This window comes from Mobula birostris, chromosome 3, assembly GCF_030028105.1.
Source record: "Mobula birostris isolate sMobBir1 chromosome 3, sMobBir1.hap1, whole genome shotgun sequence".
In the NCBI taxonomy this organism is placed as follows: Eukaryota; Metazoa; Chordata; class Chondrichthyes; order Myliobatiformes; family Myliobatidae; genus Mobula; species Mobula birostris.
Genome location: NC_092372.1, coordinates 231,346,719 through 231,367,076, shown reverse-complemented (window position 1 = coordinate 231,367,076; position 20,358 = coordinate 231,346,719). Strand labels below are relative to the sequence as shown.

General features: G+C 43.5%; 1 protein-coding gene across 1 annotated transcript in view; it reads left to right on the top strand.

Annotated features, from left to right (window-relative positions):
- The window catches only part of scrib (scribble planar cell polarity protein), a 353,260-nt gene that overhangs the window by 152,049 nt on the left and 180,853 nt on the right, over positions 1–20,358 (top strand). The window contains 1 exon segment of the mRNA XM_072254338.1: positions 4,785–4,801. Within this exon segment, the coding sequence (XP_072110439.1) occupies positions 4,785–4,801 (17 nt within the window).

The following is a 20,358-nucleotide window of genomic DNA, read 5'->3' as shown; positions in this document are numbered from 1 at the left end:
TCTGTTATATTGGTGTAATAGGGAATATAAGGCTAGATGGAAGGAAATAGAATTTGGATTAGTTGACAGTTTTCCTTTTCAGGCCTCAATAGCTGACAAAGGATTGATGGCCCAGTTGGAAAAATTTAAAAACGCTTGGATAAATCTTACATTAAAAGTATGGCAGAAGGTGGTTAATTCATGTGGAATTAATAACATGTTAAAACTCTTTAGATGGTGTGCATATGATACCGAATTCCTTCCCGACAGAGGAGATAAAAGATTTGAGCTATGGATAAAGAAAGGTCTTACAACCTACCTCTCATTTATAGATAAAAGAGTATTACAAAGTTTCCAAATCCTGCAGGACAAACATGGCCTAGAACATAATGACTTTTAGGTACCTTCAAGTATGAAACTATGTTAACCAGAGTTGTAGATATACAGACCTATCAACAGTAGAATTAGAATTTTTCAAGATTCTGAATTCGGCTTGCAGTTCAATACCTAATAAATCAGTTTCTCGATTATATAATGCACTCTCCCATGCTAAAAATGTAAATACACTGTATATTAAAGAGAAGTGGGAGAAAGAAGCGGGGTTGGTACTTTCAGAGGAGGCTTGGGGGAAAATCTGCAGCTTTCAATGGTCCCCGACTAATTCTTTGACTTGGAGAGAACATTGTTGGAAAAACATTATAAGATACTTCAAGACCCCATATCAGGAAAAATATAAAGATACAAATGTGATGTGTTGGAGAAGGTGCGGCTCCAAGAAGGCAAATCATTTTCATATTTTTTGGGATTGCCCTAAATTAAGTCTATTTTGGGAAGGTATTCATAGAACATTAGTTAAAGTACTTAGGTCCCAGATACCTCTGAATTTTGAGATGCTCTATTTGGGGCATGTATTGTTTCTTGAACAGAAGGAAAATATAAAGTTGCTGCAGGCCCTCTTAGCGGCAAGTAAGAAATCAATCACTAGAAAATGGATAAATCCAATACCACCTACATTAGAAGATTGGTACAAAATTATCTTGGAAATATTTAAAATGGAAAAGTTGACTTACTCCCTGAGAACTCAAAAAGAAAAATTTTATCAAATCTGGAATAAATGGATTGAATATATAACCCCAATGCGAGCAGACTTTAGATGACTCTCCTAATGATTTATACTGCTCTTCTCAACACAGTAATATTGCTAACGTAAACACCCCTAGTCTAAATGTTTGTTTTTTTTTGTTTTCTTTTGGAAAATAGAGAATTAACACAAGTAAAGGGAAAGATTTGGGAAAGGGATAAAAAAATGAAAAAATTAAGTAAATAAGTACATAGGGATTGGATAATTATGTCTGCGGGCAGGAGCAAGCATGAACAAATTAGGATATAAACACCTACAATGGTTGATACATAGGCTTATATACAACATTTTGGACCAGTGGAAATGGTCCAGAAGGGTTATATGGAAACTATTATTACCATTTTTCTTAACAACTAATTCCATTACTTAGCCTAATAGGTTAGATTTACCACAGTACATAATTATCTATTTGAATGTTTATTTTCCTTTTATATCATCTCAATGTGTACTTAAGAATGTATAAATAATTGTAGTTTTATACATATAAAAAAATGGAAAAGGTTATATGTGTGAAAAAAGTACATGATATTTGTGAATTCCTTATCCAAATAAAAATAAAATTAAAAAAAAAAGGAAAGTGTATGGTCATGCATTTTGGTAGAATAAGTAAACACGCAGACTATTATTTAGATGGGGAGAGAATTCAAAATGCAGAGATGCAAAGGGACTTGGGAGTCCTAGTGCAGGATACCATAAAGTTAAACCTCCAAGTTGAGTTGGTGGTGAAGAAGGCGAAGGTGGTGAAGTTGGCATTCATTTCCAGAGGTATAGAACATAACTGGCAGGGAACATAAAAACTGACTGTAAAAGCTTTTATAGATATGTAAAAAGGAAAAGACTGGTAAAGACAAATGTAGGTCCCCTACAGACAGAAACAGGTGAATTGATTATGGGGAGCAAGGACATGGCAGACCAATTGAATAATTACTTTGGTTCTGTCTTCACTAAGGAGGACATAAATAATCTTCCAGAAATAGTAGGGGACAGAGGGTCCAGTGAGATAGAGGAACTGAGGGAAATACATGTTAGTAGGGAAGTGGTGTTAGGGATTGAAGGGATTAACGGCAGATAAATCCCCAGGGCCAGATGGTCTGCATCCCAGAGTGCTTAAGGAAGTAGCCCAAGAAATAGTGGATGCATTAGTGATAATTTTTCAAAACTCGTTAGATTCTGGACTAGTTCCTGAGGATTGGAGGGTGGCTAATGTAACCCCACTTTTTAAAAAAGGAGGGAGAGAGAAACCGGGGAATTATAGACCGGTTAGCCTAACGTCGGTGGTGGGGAAACTGCTGGAGTCAGTTATCAAAGATGTGATAAACAGCACATTTGGAAAGTGGTGAAATCATCGGACAAAGTCAGCATGGATTTGTGAAAGGAAAATCATGTCTGACGAATCTCATAGAATTTTTTGAGGATGTAACTAGTAGAGTGGATAGGGAAGAACCAGTGGATGTGGTATATTTGGATTTTCAAAAGACTTTTGGCAAGGTCCCACGCAGGAGATTAGTGTGCAAACTTAAAGCACACGGTATTGGGGGTAAGGTATTGATGTGGATAGAGAATTGGTTAGCAGACAGGAAGCAAAGAGTGGGAATAAACGGGACCTTTTCAGAATGGCAGGCAGTGACTAGTGGGGTACTGCAAGGCTCAGTGCTGGGACCCCAGTTGTTTACAATATATATTAATGACTTGGATGAGGGAACTAAATGCAGCATCTCCAAGTTTGCGGATGGCACGAAGCTGGGTGGCAGTGTTAGCTGTGAGGAGGATGCTAAGAGGATGCAGGTTGACTTGGATAGGTTGGGTGAGTGGGCAAATTCATGGCAGATGCAATTTAATGTGGATAAGTGTGAAGTTATCCACTTTGGTGGCAAAAATAGGAAAACAGATTATTATCTGAATGGTGGCCGATTAGGAAAAGGGGAGGTGCAACGAGACCTGGGTGTCATTATACACCAGTCATTGAAAGTGGGCATACAGGTACAGCAGGCGGTGAAAAAGGCAAATGGTATGCTGGCATTTATAGCGAGAGGATTCGAGTACAGGAGCAGGGAGGTACTACTGCAGTTGTACAAGGCCTTGGTGAGACCACACCTGGAGTATTGTGTGCAGTTTTGGTCCCCTAATCTGAGGAAAGACATCCTTGCCATAGAGGGAGTACAATGAAGGTTCACCAGATTCATTCCTGGGATGGCAGGACTTTCATATGAAGAAAGACTGGATGAACTGGGCTTGTACTCGTTGGAATTTAGAAGATTGAGGGGGGATCTGATTGAAACGTCTAAAATCCTAAAGGGATTGGACAGGCTAGATGCAGGAAGATTGTTCCCGATGTTGGGGAAGTCCAGAACGAGGGGTCACAGTTTGAGGATAAAGGGGAAGCCTTTTAGGACCGAGATAAGGAAAAACTTCTTCACACAGAGAGTGGTGAATCTGTGGAATTCTCTGCCACAGGAAACAGTTGAGGCCAGTTCATTGGCTATATTTAAGAGGGAGTTAGATATGGCCCTTGTGGCTACGGGGATCAGGGGTATGGAGGGAAGGCTGGTGCAGGGTTCTGAGTTGGATGATCAGCCATGATCATAATAAATGGTGGTGCAGGCTCGAAGGGCCGAATGGCCTACTCCTGCACCTGTTTTCTATGTTTCTATAAGAGCAGGGATGTGATGTTGAGGCTCTATAAAGCACTCGTGAGACCACATGGAGTATGGTGTACAGTTTTGGGCTTATTTTAGAAGGGATATACTGACATTGGAGAGGGCTCAGAGAAGATTCACGAGAATGTTTCCATCAATGAAAGGGTTACCAAATGGGGAATGTCTGGCAGCTCTTGGGCTGTAATCCCTGGAGTTTAGGAGACTGAGGGGGGATCTCATAGAAACATTCCGAATGTTAAAAGGCCTGAACAGATTGGATATGGCAAAGTTACTTCTCATGGTAGGGGAGTTTAGGACTTCAGGATTGAAGCTTGACCTTTTAGAACTGAGATGCGGAGAAATTACTTTAGTCAGAGGGAGGTAAATCTGTGGAATTTGTTGCCATGAGCGGCTGTGGAAGCCAAGTCATTGGGTGCATTTAAGGCAGAGATAGATAGGTTCTTGATTAGCCAGGGCATCAAAGGGTATAGGGCGAAAGCTGGTGAGTGGGATGACTGGAAGAATTGGATCAGCCCATGATTGAATGGCAGAGCAGACTTGATGGGCTAAATGCCCTACTTCTGCTATATCTTATGGTCTTATGATAGCAACTGGTCTTTAAAGTCTTCGCCCTCAGCTATGACAAAATAGTCTTCAAATTGTAGACACTTGCGGTGGGCTAATCGATTTGAAGAGTGGGAGAGCTTTGCACAGGTCGGGGAGAAGAGTTTAAAAAAGGAGCGTCTCATGGGCTCAGCACATTATAATAGTGGGTATGACTGCGAGGCCGGTGTTCTGTTCTGGGTGTCAAATGTGGGATGTCCGGGAGACTTCCAGCCTACTTGATGGCCACATCTGTGCCAGATGCAATGAGCTGCAGCTCCTTAGAGACTGAGTTAGGGAACTGGAGCTGCAGCTTGATGACTTTCGGCTTGTTAGGGAGAGTGAGGAATTGATACACAGGATATATAGGCAGGTCGTTGGCCCGGGGCCTCAGAAGACAGATAAGTGGGTGACCATCAGGAGAGGGAAAGGAGGGCATCAGGTAGCGGAAAGCAACCCTGTGACTGTCCACCTTAACAATAAGTGCTCCATTTTAAGTGCTGTTGGGTGGGATGACCTACCTGCAGGAAGCAACAGGGGCCATGCCTCTGGCATTGAGTCTGCCCTGTGGCTCAGAAGGCCAGAATACCCCAAGACATAGGAGCAGAATTTGGTCATCTGGCTCATCGTGTCTGCGCCACCATTCAATCATGACTGATCCTTTTTTTTTTAGAATCAGAATCAGGTTTATTATCACCGGCATGTGACGTGAAATTTGTTATCTTAGCAGCAGCAGTTCAATGCAATACATAATCTGGCAGAGAGAAAAAAAAAATAATAATAAATAAAATAAAACACAATAAATGAACAAGTAAATCAGTTACGTATATTGAATAGATTATTAAAAAATGTGCAAAAACAGAAATATTGTATATTAAAAAAAGTGAGGTAGTGTCCAAGGGTTCAATGTCTATTTAGGAATCGGATGGCAGAGGGAAGAAGCTGTTCCTGAATCGCTGAGTGTGAGCCTTCAGGCTTCTGTATCTACTACCTGATGGTAACAGTGAGAAAAGGGCATGCCCTGGGTGCTGGAGGCCCTTAATAATGGATGCTGCCTCTCTGAGACTCCCTTCCCTAAAGATGTCATGAGTACTTTGTAGTCTAGTGCTCAAGATGGAGCTGACTAGATTTACAACCTTCTGCAGCTTCCTTCGGTCCTGTGTGGTTTTCCATACCAGACAGTGATGTAGTCTGTCAGAATGCTCTCCACAGTACAACTATTTGAGTTTTTGAGTGTATTTGTTGACAAGCCAAATCTCTTCAAACTCCTAATAAAGTATAGTTGCTGTCTTGCCTTCTTCATAACTACATCGATATGTTGGGACCTGGTTAGATCCTCAGAGATCTTGACACTGAGGAAATTGAAGCTGTTCACTCTCTCCACTTCTGATCCCTCAATGAGGATTGGTATGTGTTCCTTCATCTTACCCTTCCTGAAGTCCACAGTCAGCTGTTTCGTCTTGCTGACATTGAGTGCCAGGTTGTTGCTGCGGCACCACTCCACTAGTTAGCATACCTCACTCCTGTACGCCCTCTCGTCACCACCTGAGGTTCTTCCAACAATGGTTGTATCATCAGCAAATTTACTTTATGTCCTCCTCATCCCCAGTTCTCGTTCTTCTCCCCGTAACCTTAAATGCCATGTCCAATCAAGAACCTATCAATCTCGACCTTAAATTCACCCAACGACCTGGCCTCCACAGCTGCATGTGGCAACAAATTCCGCAAATTCACCATCCTTTGGCTAAAGAAATTTGTCAGCATCTCTGTTTTGAAAGGGTGCCCCCGTATCCTGAGATTGTGCCCTCTTGTCCTAGACTCTCCCACCACGGGAAGCATCCTTTCCACATCTACTGTGTCTCGGCCTTTCAACATTCGAAAGGTTTCAATGAGATTCCCTCTCATCCTTCTGAATTTCAGCGAGTGCACACCCAAAGCCATCAGACATTCCTCGTATGATAACCCTTTCTAAATGACAATAAACGAGGACTCATAATCTAATCTAATCTAATCTAATCATTCCTGGAATCATCCCTGTGAACCTCTGAAACCTCTCCAATGCCTGCACATCTTTACTAAGGGGAAGGGCCCAAAACTCTTCACAATACTCAAGGTGAGGCTTCACCAGTGCCTTATAAAGCCTCAGCATCACATCTCTGCTCTTGTATTCTAAACTTCTTGAAATGAATGTAACATGGCATTTGCCTTCCTCACCACTGACTCAACCTGCAAGTACCTTCAGGGTGTTCTACACAAGCACTCCAAGTCTCTCTGCATCTCAGATTCCTGGATTTTCTCCCCATTTAGAAAATAGTCCACACGTTTATTTCTACTACCAAAGTGCATGACCATGCATTTTCCAACATTGTATTTCATTTGTCACTTTCTTGCTCATTGTCCTAATCTGTCTTAAGTCCTTCTGCATTCTACTTTGTTTCCTCAACATTAACTGCCCCTCCACCAATCTTCATATCATCTGATAACTTGGCAATGAAACCATCTATTCCATCATCTAAATCATTTTATGTACAGCATAAAAAGAAGTGGTCCCAACACTGGCCCATGCGGAACACCACTAGTCACTGGCAGACAACCAGAAAAGGATCCTCTTATTCCCACTCGCTCCCTCCTACCAATCATCCGGTGCTCTAACCCTGTTAGTAACTTTCCTGTAATTCCATGGGCTGTTAACTTGGTAAGCAGCCTCATGTGTGGCACCTTGACAAAGGCCTTCGGGAAGTCCAAATATACAACATCCACTGCATCCCCTTTATCTATCCAACTTGTAATCTCCTCAAAGAATTCCAACAGGTTAGGGAAGTGTAGGGAAGAGAAGAGGTGGGCAGTGATAATAGGGGACTCTATAGTTAGGGAGACAGATACTCAATTCTGTGGGCGCCAAAAAGAAAGAAGGATGGTATTTGCCTCGCAATTGCCAGGGTTCATGATGTTTCTGAGCGCGTCCACAATATCCTGAAATGGAAGGGTGAGCAGCCAGTGGTCGTACACATTGATACCAATGACATAGGTAGAAAAAGGGTCTGTCTGTCTCTCTAGGTACCATATCCGATGTGGACTTTGGTGACCATGGTTTTCCATATAGATCTATCCTTCGTTTTTTGGATGACTTCCATTTCCTCGATGTGTAGCCACCTGGCTATGCTTTTGATGTACGTAAGCCGAGGTCGTCTTCTAGGTTTACTCCCCTCAATCTTTCCAGAGGGTATGAGTTTTTCTAGTTCATCTTTCCGCACGATGTGCCCTAAGAATCTGAGTTGTCCTTCTCTTATTGTTGGTATGAGTGATTGAACTGCTTGGGCTCTTCTGAGAACTTCTTCATTTGATGTGTGTGTGGTTCATGATATTTTTAACATTCTCCTGTAGAACCATAATTCAGCTGCTTCCGGTCTCTCTTCCATTGCTGGGGAAATGGTCCAGCATTCACTTCCTTAAGTCAGAATAGAATAAATGTAGCACTGCAGTATTCTGTTTTTAGTGTACGTGCTCATCTTTCTGTCTGTTAATATGGTCTTCATTTTTTGGAAAGCTTCTTTCACCATTGCTATTCTGTATTTGATATCTGTGTCGCACCTGCCATTACTTGTTATTATGCTGCCAAGATATCTGAATTTGTTGACTTGTTTGATGTTTGTATTTCCGATCTTGATCACACATTGTGGGATGTTTGTCCTTCTGGAGATGACCACGCTTTCTGTCTTCTTGGTGTTGATTGAGAGGCCTCTGCGATTACTTTCTGCTGCCACTGTAGTGAGTAGTTCTTGAAGTTTTGTTTCTAAGTCAGCTATTAGTACGATGTCATCAGCATATCTGATGTTATTTATATTATGGCCTCAAATTGTGAATCCTTTGATGTCTTTGATACTTCTCAAGATATTTTCACTATACCAGGTTGAGTAAGTCTGGCGAGGAGACATAACCTTGCCTGACTCCTCTCATGATATTCACATACTCACTCACTTCTCCTATTCTGGTGGATGCTGTCTGGTCCCGGTATATGTTTCTTAAGAAATATATATCTTTCCCATCTTTGTCAAGATCTTGAAGCATTTGTAGAAGGTCTTGCTGTCTGACAGTATCAAAAGCTTTTGTATAGTCAATGAAACATAGGTAGATGTCTTTTTGTACATGGATTGCTCGTTCACAGATCATCCGTAGCATGAAAATTGCATTTCTGGTTCCAGTGTTTTCCAGAAAGCTGTATTGTTCTTTACTGATTTCTGGTTTTATACAGCGTCTTGCTCTCATCATGATTACTCTGAGAATAATTTTTGCCACGTGGCTCATCAGGCTTATTGTACGATGTAACTCACATTCTGTTGCTCCCTCTTTCTTTGAAACTGTGATGAACACTGTTTTACTTAAATCATCAGGTATCTCTCCATGATCATAGATCAACCAGTGCAGAGAGACAGGGGGGTGTAAAGTGAGGGTAGAAACAAAAAGTACTAAGGAGAAAAGTAAAAGTGGCAGGCCGACAAATCCAGGGCAAGCATTAAAAAGGGCCACTTTTCAGCATAATTGTATAAGGGCTAAGAGAGTTGTAAAAGAGCCCCTGAAGGCTTTGTGTGTCAATGCAAGGAGCATTCGTAATAAGGTGGATGAATTGAAAGTGCAGATTGTTATTAATGATTATGGTATAGTTGGGATCACAGAGACATGGCTCCAGGGTGACCAGGGATGGGAGCTCAACGTTCAGGGATATTCAATATTCAGGAGGGATAGACATGAAGGAAGGGGAGGTGGGGTGGCGTTGCTAGTCAAAGAAGAGATTAACACAATAGAAAGGAAGGACATAAGCTGGGAAGATGTGGAATCGATATGGGTAGAGCTGCGTAACACTAAGGGGCAGAAGACGCTGGTGAGAGTTGTGTACAGGCCACCTAACAGTAGTAGTGAGGTCGGAGATGGTATTAAACAGGAAATTAGAAATGTGTGCAATAAAGGAACAGCAGTTATAATGGGTGACTTCAATCTACATGTAGATTGGATGAACCAAATTGGTAAGGGTGCTGAGGAAGAGGATTTCTTGGAATGTATGCGGGATGGTTTTTTGAACCAACATGTCGAGGAACCGACTAGAGAGCAGGCTATTCTGGACTGGGTTTTGAGCAATGAGGAAGGGTTAATTAGCAATCTTGTCGTGAGAGGCCCCTTGGGTAAGAGTGACCATAATATGGTGGAATTCTTCATTAAGATGGAGAGTGACATAGTTAATTCAGAAACAAAGGTTCTGAACTTAAAGAGGGGTAACTTTGAAGGTATGAGACGTGAATTAGCTAAGATAGACTGGCAAATGACACTTAAAGGATTGACGGTGGATATGCAATGGCAAGCATTTAAAGGTTGCATGGATGAACTGCAACAAATGTTCATCCCAGTTTGGCAAAAGAATAAATCAAGGAGGGTAGTGCACCCGTGGCTGACAAGAGAAATTAGGGATAGTATCAATTCCAAAGGAGAAGCATACAAATTAGCCAGAGAAAGTGGCTCACCTGAGGACTGGGAGAAATTCAGAGTTCAGCAGAGGAGGACAAAGGGCTTAATTAGAAAGGGGAAAAAAGATTATGAGAGAAAACTGGCAGGCAACATAAAAACGGACTGTAAAAGCTTTTATAGATATGTAAAAAGGAAAAGACTGGTAAAAACAAATGTAGGTCCCCTGCAGACAGAAACAGGTGAATTGATTATGGGGAGCAAGGACATGGCAGACCAATTGAATAATTACTTTGGTTCTGTCTTCACTAAGGAGGACATAAATAATCTTCCAGAAATAGTAGGGGACAGGGGGTCCAGTGGGATGGAGGAACTGAGCGAAATACATGTTAGTAGGGAAGTGGTGTTAGGTAAATTGAAGGGATTGAAGGCAGATAAATCCCCAGGGCCAGATGGTCTGCATCCCAGGGTGCTTAAGGAAGTAGCCCAAGAAATAGTGGATGCATTAGTGATAATTTTTCAAAACTCGTTAGATTCTGAACTAGTTCCTGAGGATTGGAGGGTGGCTAATGTAACTCCACTTTTTAAAAAAGGAGGGAGAGAGAAACCGGGGAATTATAGACCGGTTAGCCTAACGTCGGTAGTGGGGAAACTGCTGGAGTCAGTTATCAAGGATGTGATAACAGCACATTTGGAAAGCGGTGAAATGATCGGACAAAGTCAGCATGGATTTGTGAAAGGAAAATCATGTCTGACGAATCTCATAGAATTTTTTGAGGATGTAACTAGTAGAGTGGATGGGGAGAACCAGTGGATGTGGTATATTTGGATTTTCAGAAGGCTTTTGACAAGGTCCCACACAGGAGATTAGTGTGCAAACTTAAAGCACACGGTATTGGGGGTAAGGTATTGGTGTGGGTGGAGAGTTGATTAGCAGACAGGAAGCAAAGCGTGGGAATAAACGGGACCTTTTCAGAATGGCAGGCGGTGACTAGTGGGGTACCACAAGGCTCAGTGCTGGGACCCCAGTTGTTTACAATATATATTAATGACTTGGATGAGGGAATTAAATGCAGCATCTCCAAGTTTGCGGATGACACGAAGCTGGGTGGCAGTGTTAGCTGTGAGGAGGATGCTAAGAGGATGCAGGTTGACTTGGATAGGTTGGGTGAGTGGGCAAATTCATGGCAGATGCAATTTAATGTGGATAAATGTGAAGTTATCCACTTTGGTGGCAAAAATAGGAAAACAGATTATTATCTGAATGGTGGCTGATTAGGAAAAGGGGAGGTGCAACGAGACCTGGGTGTCATTATACACCAGTCATTGAAAGTGGGCATGCAGGTACAGCAGGCGGTGAAAAAGGCGAATGGTATGCTGGCATTTATAGCGAGAGGATTTGAGTACAGGAGCAGGGAGGTACTACTGCAGTTGTACAAGGCCTTGGTGAGACCACACCTGGAGTATTGTGTGCAGTTTTGGTCCCCTAATCTGAGGAAAGACATCCTTGCTATAGAGGGAGTACAAAGAAGGTTCACCAGATTGATTCCTGGGATGGCAGGACTTTCATATGAAGAAAGACTGGATGAACTGGGCTTGTACTCGATGGAATTTAGAAGATTGAGCGGGGATCTGATTGAAACGTATAAGATCCTAAGGGGATTGGACAGGCTAGATGCAGGAAGATTGTTCCCGATGTTGGGGAAGTCCAGAACGAGGGGTCACAGTTTGAGGATAGAGGGGAAGCCTTTTAGGACCGAGATTAGGAAAAACTTCATCACACAGAGAGTGGTGAATCTGTGGAATTCTCTGCCACAGGAAACAGTTGAGGCCAGTTCATTGGCTATATTTAAGAGGGAGTTAGATATGGCCCTTGTGGCTACGGGGGTCAGGGGGTATGGAGGGAAGGCTGGTGCAGGGTTCTGAGTTGGATGATCAGCCATGATCATAATAAATGGTGGTGCAGGCTCGAAGGGCCGAATGGCCTACTCCTGCACCTATTTTCTATGTTTCTATTTCATTTGCTATTTCTGTTATTTTCTCTATTCCAAAATCTTCTAAGGCTAGTATCATTTCAACAGCAATGTTGTCTGGACCAGTTGCTCTGTATTGTTTTGTTTTATTTATGGCTGCTCAAATTTCTGATTTTAGAATGCTAGGTCCTTCAAGATCCTTCTTTACGTTTGGTTTTTTCTCCTCTTTGGTCTTCAAAAAGTTCTTTTATATATTCTGTCCATCTGTTTAGGATTTCCTCTTTGTTCATAATTAAGCTGCCATCTTTTGCCTTGATGCATCCACTTGCTGAGCAAAGTAATTTCCCCGTTAGTTTTTTAATTTTATTGTGCATCAACTTTGTTCCAGAGTTATGGGTTTGTAGCATTTCTATCTCTGAGCGATTCTCATTTAGCCCGGCTGTCTTTAGCTTCTTTGCATTTTCTTTTATTGTCTTATCAAGTTGTTTGTATTCTTCGCTGTTTCTTAGTTTGATGTTCTTTTTTTGTTGCATCAATTGTATTTTATCTTCAGTTAGTCCGTTTCTTCTTACTTTCTGTTCTTTTCGTGGGATGGTTTTCTTTTGCCAGCTACAACCATGAAGAAAGGGTGGAGGTCCTAAAAGCAGATTACAGAGAGATAGGGAGGAAGATGAGAAGCAGGACCTCAAAGGCAGTAATCTCGGGATTACTGCCTGTGCCACGCGACAGTGAGTATAGGAATAGAATGAGGTGGAAGATAAATGTATGCCTGAAGGATTGGAGCAGGGGGTAGGGATTCAGATTTTTGGATTATTGGGCCCTCCTGGGGTACATGTGACCTGTACAAGAAGGACGGGTTGCACTTGAATCCCAGGGGAAACCAATATCCTGGTGAGGAGGTTTGCTAATGCTATTGGGGAGGGTTTAAACGAGAGTTTCAAGGGGGTGGGAATCAAAGTGAAGAGGCAGAGATGGGGAGGTTGGAGTTGAAGTAGAGACAGTAGAGGACAGATAGGCAGATGATATGAGCAAAGATGCTCTCAGCCTGATGGTTTGAGATGTGACTATTTTAATGCAAAGAGTATCATAAACTAGGCAGATGAACTTAGAGTGTGGATCAATAGGTGGAAACTGTGATGTGACACAGAGTGTGACACAGGAGAAGGCCTGTACCCCCCACCCCTACACGCAGACCATCAGGACCCCTTCCCCTGCAGTGTGACACAGGAGACGGCCTGTACCCCCACCCCTACACACTCATGAATCACCCCCCACCACACAGCATCAGCACCACTTCTTCGCAGAGCTAAACTGCGACAGCCCATCCCCACCAGCTCTCTGCTCCTGGTAACCAATCCCACTCAGTGACCCAATCCTTCTCCCAACTGTTCGTTCTCTCTCTCTCTCTCTCTCTCTCATCTCTCTCTCTCTCTCTCTCTCTCTCTCTCTCTCTCTCTCTCTCTCTCTCTCTCCTCTCTCTCTCTCTCTCTCTCTCTCTCTCTCTCTCTCTCTCTCTCTCTCTCTCTCTCTCTCTCTCTCTCTCTCTCTCTCTCTCTCTCTCTCTCTCACACACACACACACACACACACACACACACACACACACACACACACACACACACACACACACAGCGTGCCTCTCCACTCAGTGCTTGTCCCCACACACACACCGTGCCTCCCCACCCACAGCTTGTCCCTCCTCCCAGCCTCGTAAACCACAGTTTGTGCAGCACCACCACTCCCCCAGAGTCCAAAGGCATGACTTTCCACTCTGTCCACTTTATGCCGATAGCCACAAGAAAGTGCAGATAGTTGTGGACTCAGATAGCAGCCTTCCCTCCATGGACTCTGTCTCACCTCTCAAAGTTGAAAGTAAATTTATTATCACAGTACAGCTATGTCACTATAAACAATCCTGAGGATCGCTTTCTTGTGGGCATGCTCACTAAATCCAAGAAACACAATAGAATCGGTGAAAGCCCACACCCAACAGGACAGAGAAACGCTCTTCAAAAGACAGTGGACTGTGCTGATACACCATGGGGACATTGTCATTACAGAGACCTGGATGTCTCAGGAGCAGGAATGGTTGCTGAGTGTGCTAAGCTTTAGATGTTTCAAAAAGAACAGAGGAAGGCAAAAAAAAGTGGGGGCGTGGTATTGCTAATCAGGGATAGTGTTATGGCTGCAGAAAAGGACAAAGTCATGGAGGGATGGTCTACTGAGTCAGTGTGGGTGGAAGTCAGAAAGAGGAAAGGGGCAATTACTCTACTGGGTGTTTTTATAGATCCCCCAATAGTAACAGGGATATCGAGGAGCAGATAGGGAGGGAGATTCTGGAAAGCTGCAATAATAATAGGGTTGTTGTGATGGGAGATTTTAACTTTCCTGATATTGATTGGCATCTCCTCAGCACAAGGGGATTCGATGGCGTGGAGTTTGTTCGGTGGGTTCCGAAAGGTTTTCTGATGCAATATGTAGATAAGCCTACAAGAGGAGAGGCTGTACTTGATCTGGTATTGGGAAATGAACCTGGTCAGGTGTTAGATCTCTCAGTGAGAGAGCATTTTGGAGGTAGTGACCACAACTCTGTCTCCTTCTCCGTAGTGCTGGAGAGGAATAGGAGCAGACAATTTAGGAAAACATTTAATTGGGGTGGGGGAAATACGAAGCTATCAGGCAGGAACTTGAGAGCAAAAATTGGGAACAGATGTTCTCAGGGGAATGCACAGCAGAAAGGTGGCAAATGTTCAGGGACATTTGCATGGAGTTTTGCATAGGCATGTTCCGTTGAGGCAGGGGAAGGATGGTAGATTTAAAGAACCATGGTGTACAAAGGATAGTTAAAAAGAAAAGAGAACATAGAATAGTACAGCACAGTACAGGCCCTTCGGCCCACAATGTTGTACTGACCCTCAAACCCTGCCTCCCATATAACCCCCCACCTTAAGCTTACGAAAAGTTCAGGAAAGTAGGTAAACACAGAATAATCTGCAGATGCTGGGGTCAAAGCAACACTCGCAACACGCTGGAGGAACTCAGCAGGTCGGGCAGCATCCGTGGAAACGTCGACTAATCGTTTCCGCGGATGCTGCCCGACCTGCTGAGTTCCTCCAGCATGTTGTGAGTGTTGCTCAGGAAACTAGGTACTGTTTGAGTTCTAGAAATTTACAAGGCTGCTAGGAAAGAGCTTAAGAATGGAATTAGAGCCAGAAGGGGCCATGAGAAGACCTTGGTGAGCAGGATTAAGGAAAACACCAAGGCATTCTACAAGTATGTGAATAGCAAGAGGACAAGCCATGTGAGAATAGGAACAATCAGATGCCATAGTGGAAATGTGTGCTTTTTGCTTCAGTATTCACCAGGGAAAAGGACCTTGGCAATTGTGGGGATGACTTACAGCTGACTGAAACACTTGAGCATATAGACATTAAAGAAGAGGATGTGTTGAAGCTTTTGAAAAGCATTGAGTTAGATAAGTCACCGGACCCAGGTAAGATATGGCCCAGGTTACTGTGGGAAGCGAGGGAAGAGATTGCTGAGCCTCTTGTGATGGTCTTTGTGTTATCAATAGGGACAGGAGAAGTACCGGAGGATTGGAGGTTTGTAAATGTTCCCTTGTTCAAGAAAGAGAGGTGATAACCCAGGGAATTATAGACCAGTGAGTCTGATTTCAGTGGTGGGAAAGTTTTTGGCGAAGATCCTGAGAGGCAAGATTTATGAACATTTGGAGAGACATAAACTGATTAGAGATTGTCAGCATGGCTTTGTCAAGGGCTGGTCGTGACTTATGAGCCTGATTGAATTCTTTGGGGATGTGACAAAACACGTTGATGAAGGTAGAGCAGTGGATGTAGTGTATATTAAATTAAATTGTCTTTATTATTTACATCCTTAATATACATGAGGAGTAAAAATTTTTACGTTATATCTGCATGAATTAAGCAGTCTGATAGACTGGTGGAAGAAGCTATCTTTGAGCCTGCTATTCCTGGCTATCATGCTGCGGTACCGTTTTCCAGATGGTAGCAGCTGGAACAGTTTGTGGTTGGGGTGACTCAGGTCTCCAATGATCCTTCGGACCCTTTTTACACACCTGTCTTTGTAAATGTACTGAATAGTGAAAAGTTCACATCTAGAGATGCGCTGGGCTGTCGGCTCCACTGTCTGCAGAGTCCTGTGATTGAGGGAAATACAGTTCCCATGCCAGGCAGTGATGCAGCCAGTCAGGATGCTCTCACTCGTGCCCCTATAAAAAAAATTCTTAGAATTTGGGGGGCCATACCAATCTTCTTCAACCATCTGAGGTGAAAGAGGTGCTGTTGTGCCTTTTTCACCACACAGCCGGTATGTAGAGACCACGTGAGAGCCCTGGTGATGTTTATGCTGAGGAACTTAAAGCTGTTCACCCTCTCAACCCCAGATCCATTGATGTCTGTAGGGGTTAGCTTGTCTCCATTCCTCCTGTAGTCCACAACCAGCTCCCTTGTTTCTGCGACATTGAGGGAGAGGTTGTTTTCTTGACACCACTGTGTCAGGGTGATGACTTCCTTTTTGTAGGCTGCCTCATTATTATTTGAGATTAGGCCAATCAGTGTAGTGTTGTCAGAAGATTTAATTAGCAGATTGGAGCTGTGGGTGGTGACACTGTCATGGGTATACAGAGAGTAAAGGAGGGGGCTTAGTACACAGCCCTGAGGGGTACCTGTGTTGAGGGTCAGAGGGGCAGATGTGAGGGAGCCCACCTTAAAGCTGCTGCGCAGGTTCACGGTGTTGTTAAGAAGGCATATGGTGTGCTGGCCTTCATCAACCGTCAGATCGAGTTCAAGAGCCGTGGGGCAATGTTACAGCTGTATAGGACCTTGGTCAGACCCCACTGGAGTACTGTGTTTGCTTCTGGTCACCTCACTACAGGAAGGATGTGGAAACCATAGAAAGGGTGCAGAGGAGATTTACAAGGATGTTGCCTGGATTGGGGAGCATGCCTTATGAGAATAGGTCGAGTGAACTTGGCTTTTTCTGCTTGGAGCAGCGGAGGATGAGAGGTGACCTGATAACAGTGTATAAGATGATGAGAGGTATTGATCGTGTGGATAGTCAGAGGCTTTTTCCCAGGGCTGAAATGGCTAACAAGAGAGGGCATAGTTTTAAGGTGCTTGGAAATAGGTACCGAGGAGATGTTAGGGGTAAGTTTTTCACACAGAGAGTGGTGGGTGTGTGGAATGCACTGCCGGTGGTGGTGGTGGAAGCGGATACCATAGGGTCTTTTCAGGGGCTCTTAGATAGGTTCATGAGGCTTAGAAAAATAGAGGGCTCTGTGCTGGGGAAATTCTAGGCTGTCTGTAGTCAGCACAACATTGTGACCAAAGGGCCTGCAATGTGCTGTAAATTTTTATGTTCTATGTAAATTCTTCACCCTTGCCTACACTCCCACCTTCTCCAAAAGTATGGATGGCCCATGACCCTGCCTCTCCAGGTGACCCAGTCGTACCAAGCAGCTCCACTCCAGTCATGTCACCTCTAGTCAGATCTAAAACGACATCTTTGCTTGCCGTTTGCTCAAACCAGCATTCAGTAAGCATAACCTTCCCTAATACTGGTACTGAACCTGAAATTTCAATCAGCAATTCATTTGGGCTGCTGGTATCCACCCGACTCCGAACACAAACATTAGTTGTGGGTAATCTCTTAGGATCACGCCATAGCTTAATCTATGTGGCATCCATAGTCAAGTACTGTAATCACTTTCCCAACACTAGTTTAAATACAGGCTTAAACACACAAACTTAATCAATTCTAGCAGCAAATTCACAGTATTAGGCGAATCAAATCCCAGAAGATAGCCGCTACAATGAAACCCCTTTTTATCAGGCACTTTAGCTCCTGGATAACAGCCATAAGACCATAAGACAAAGGAGCAGAAGTCGGCCATTTGGCCCATTGAGTTTGCTCCGCCATTTTATCATGAGCTGATCCATTCTCCCATTTAGTCCCACTCCCCCACCTTCTCAGCATAATCTTTGATGCCCTGGCTACTCAGATACTTATCAATCTCTGCCTTAAATACACCCAATGACTTGGCCTCCACTGCTGCCCGTGGCAACAAATTCCTAGATTCACCACCTTCTGACTAAAAAAATTTCTTCGCATTTCTGTTCTGAATGGGCGCCCTTCAATCCTTAAGTCATGCCCTCTCGTACTAGAATGGGAAACAACTTTGCCACATCTGCCCTGTCCATGCCTTTCAACATTCGAAATGTTTCTATGAGGTCTCCCCTCATTCTTCTAAGCAGTCACTTGAGAAAGCCACCTTTCTCAAACTCCGTACATCTAGGGTCAGTATGACTTGGGTAGCACCAAACCGGAAAGATCGGATGTTTCAACCACCTGAATCCCGATCTGATTGAATGCTGTGTAAATACTGCCCACATGCAATTATCCATTGGCAAGAAATAACAGATTATACACTGCATACAATTATTAAGAAGGTGTATTGATGACCATCAGCTTAATCAAACAGTTATTAATTGAATGGCACATTCTAGACAGATTGAATTGGTTCTCTCAATCTTCTCACTTCATCTCCCAACGAAAAGACCATAATCCCAACCAGTGTCCGTCACGAAACCTCTCCACCCAGCTGTCTCTGAAACCCACTCCCAATTCTACTATCCGAAATGGCTGGCCCATCATTCCTCAATTGAATATCACAACTACTTATCTTTAATTGAAACCCAAACACCAGCAGCAGAACATGCCATTTCAAGAGAAAACTATTAAATGAAATACCCTACGGTGTTAGCAGTAAAAACCCTAACCAGGGTGTTTTACTGGGTTTGATTTCTCTCTTTAGCCATAGTTGTGTTATTGTTCCTCAAGAATACTTCTTTCTCCTTGGGATGTATATATCCTGTGTATTCCAAATTGCTGTCAGAAATTCCAGCCATTGCTGCTTTGCTATCATCCCTGCCAGCGTCCTTTTCCAATCAATTCTGGCCAACTCCTCTCTCATGCCTACGTAATTCCCTTTACTCCACTATAATACTGATACATTTGACTTTAGCTTCTCCTTCTCAAACTTCAGGGTGAATTTGATCATATTATGATCTCTAACCCCTAAGCATTCTTTTGCCTTAAGCCCTGTAATCAATGCACACCCAATCTTGAATAGCTGACCCCCCAGGGTGCTCAACCATGAGCTGCTCTAAAAAGCCACCTTGTAAGCACTCTAGAAATCCCCCCTCCTGTAATCCAGCACCGACTCATTTTCCCTATTTTCCTGCAGATTGAAGTCCCACGTGACTGCTGCAACATTGCCATTTTAAAATGCATTTTCGATCTCCCATTGTAATTTGTAGGCCACATCCTTACTACTGTTAGGAGGTCTGTATACAATTCCCATCAGGCTCTTTTTACCCTTGCAGTTCTTTAGCTCTATTCACAATGATTGAACATATTCCGACCCTATGATACCTCCTCCTAATTATTCGAATTCATTTTTATCAATGCTGCCTGGTCTGCCTTCCTGCCTGTCCTTTTGATACAATGTGCATCCTTGGACGTTATACTCCCGGCTATAATCTCCTTACAGCCGTGATTCAGTGATGCCTACTACATCATACATGGCAATCTGTAACTGTGCAGGAAGTTCATCTACCTTATTCCGTATACTGTGTGCAATCAATACAACTCCTTCAGTGCTATACTCACCCTTTTCGATTTTGTCTACTTTTTGTAACTCATCCTGTTGACTGTGATTTTGCCCCATCAACAGCCTCTCCTCACTACACATTGCCTCTGTTTGTAAACCAACTACCTCATCTTCAGCACTAGCATCTGCCTTTCCTACGATACTATATTGGCAGCTCAGGACACTAGTTGTACCATGCTCAACCTTTTGATTCCCAACCCTTTGTCTGAGGTCTTACTAACATCTGCCTCTACAACTTCTCCACTAACTGTCCTGGCACTCTGGCCTGCATCCCCCTGCAACTTTAGTTTAAACTCCACTGTGCAGCATTAACAAACCTTCCCGCTAAGATGTTAGCCCCCCTCCATTTCGGGTGCAAACAATTCCTTCTGTACAGGTCCCACCTTTCCTGGAAGAGAGCCGAATGATCCAGAAATCTTATGCCCTCCCTCCTGTACCAACTCCTTAGCCACGTATTAAACTGTATAATCTTCCTTGTTCTGGCCTCACTAGCATGTGGTGCAGGTAGCAATCCTCAGATCACAGCTCTGGAGGTCCTGCCCTTTAACTTTGCACCTAACTCCCTGAACTCTCTTTACAGAACCTCATCATGCATCTAAACCACGTCACTGGTACCCACGTGGACCATGACTTCTGGCTGTTCACCCTCCCATTGAGAATGTTGAGGACTCGATAAGAGATATCCTCGACTCTGGCACCCGGGAGGCAGCATACCATCCTGGAATCTTGCTGTCGCTCACAGAACCTTCTGTTCATTCTCCAAACCAACAAATCCTCTAACCAACGTCATGCCTCTTCTCCCCGCTTCCCTTCTGAGTCACAGAGACAGGCTCGGTTCCAGACCGCCTGACCAGTGTGACTT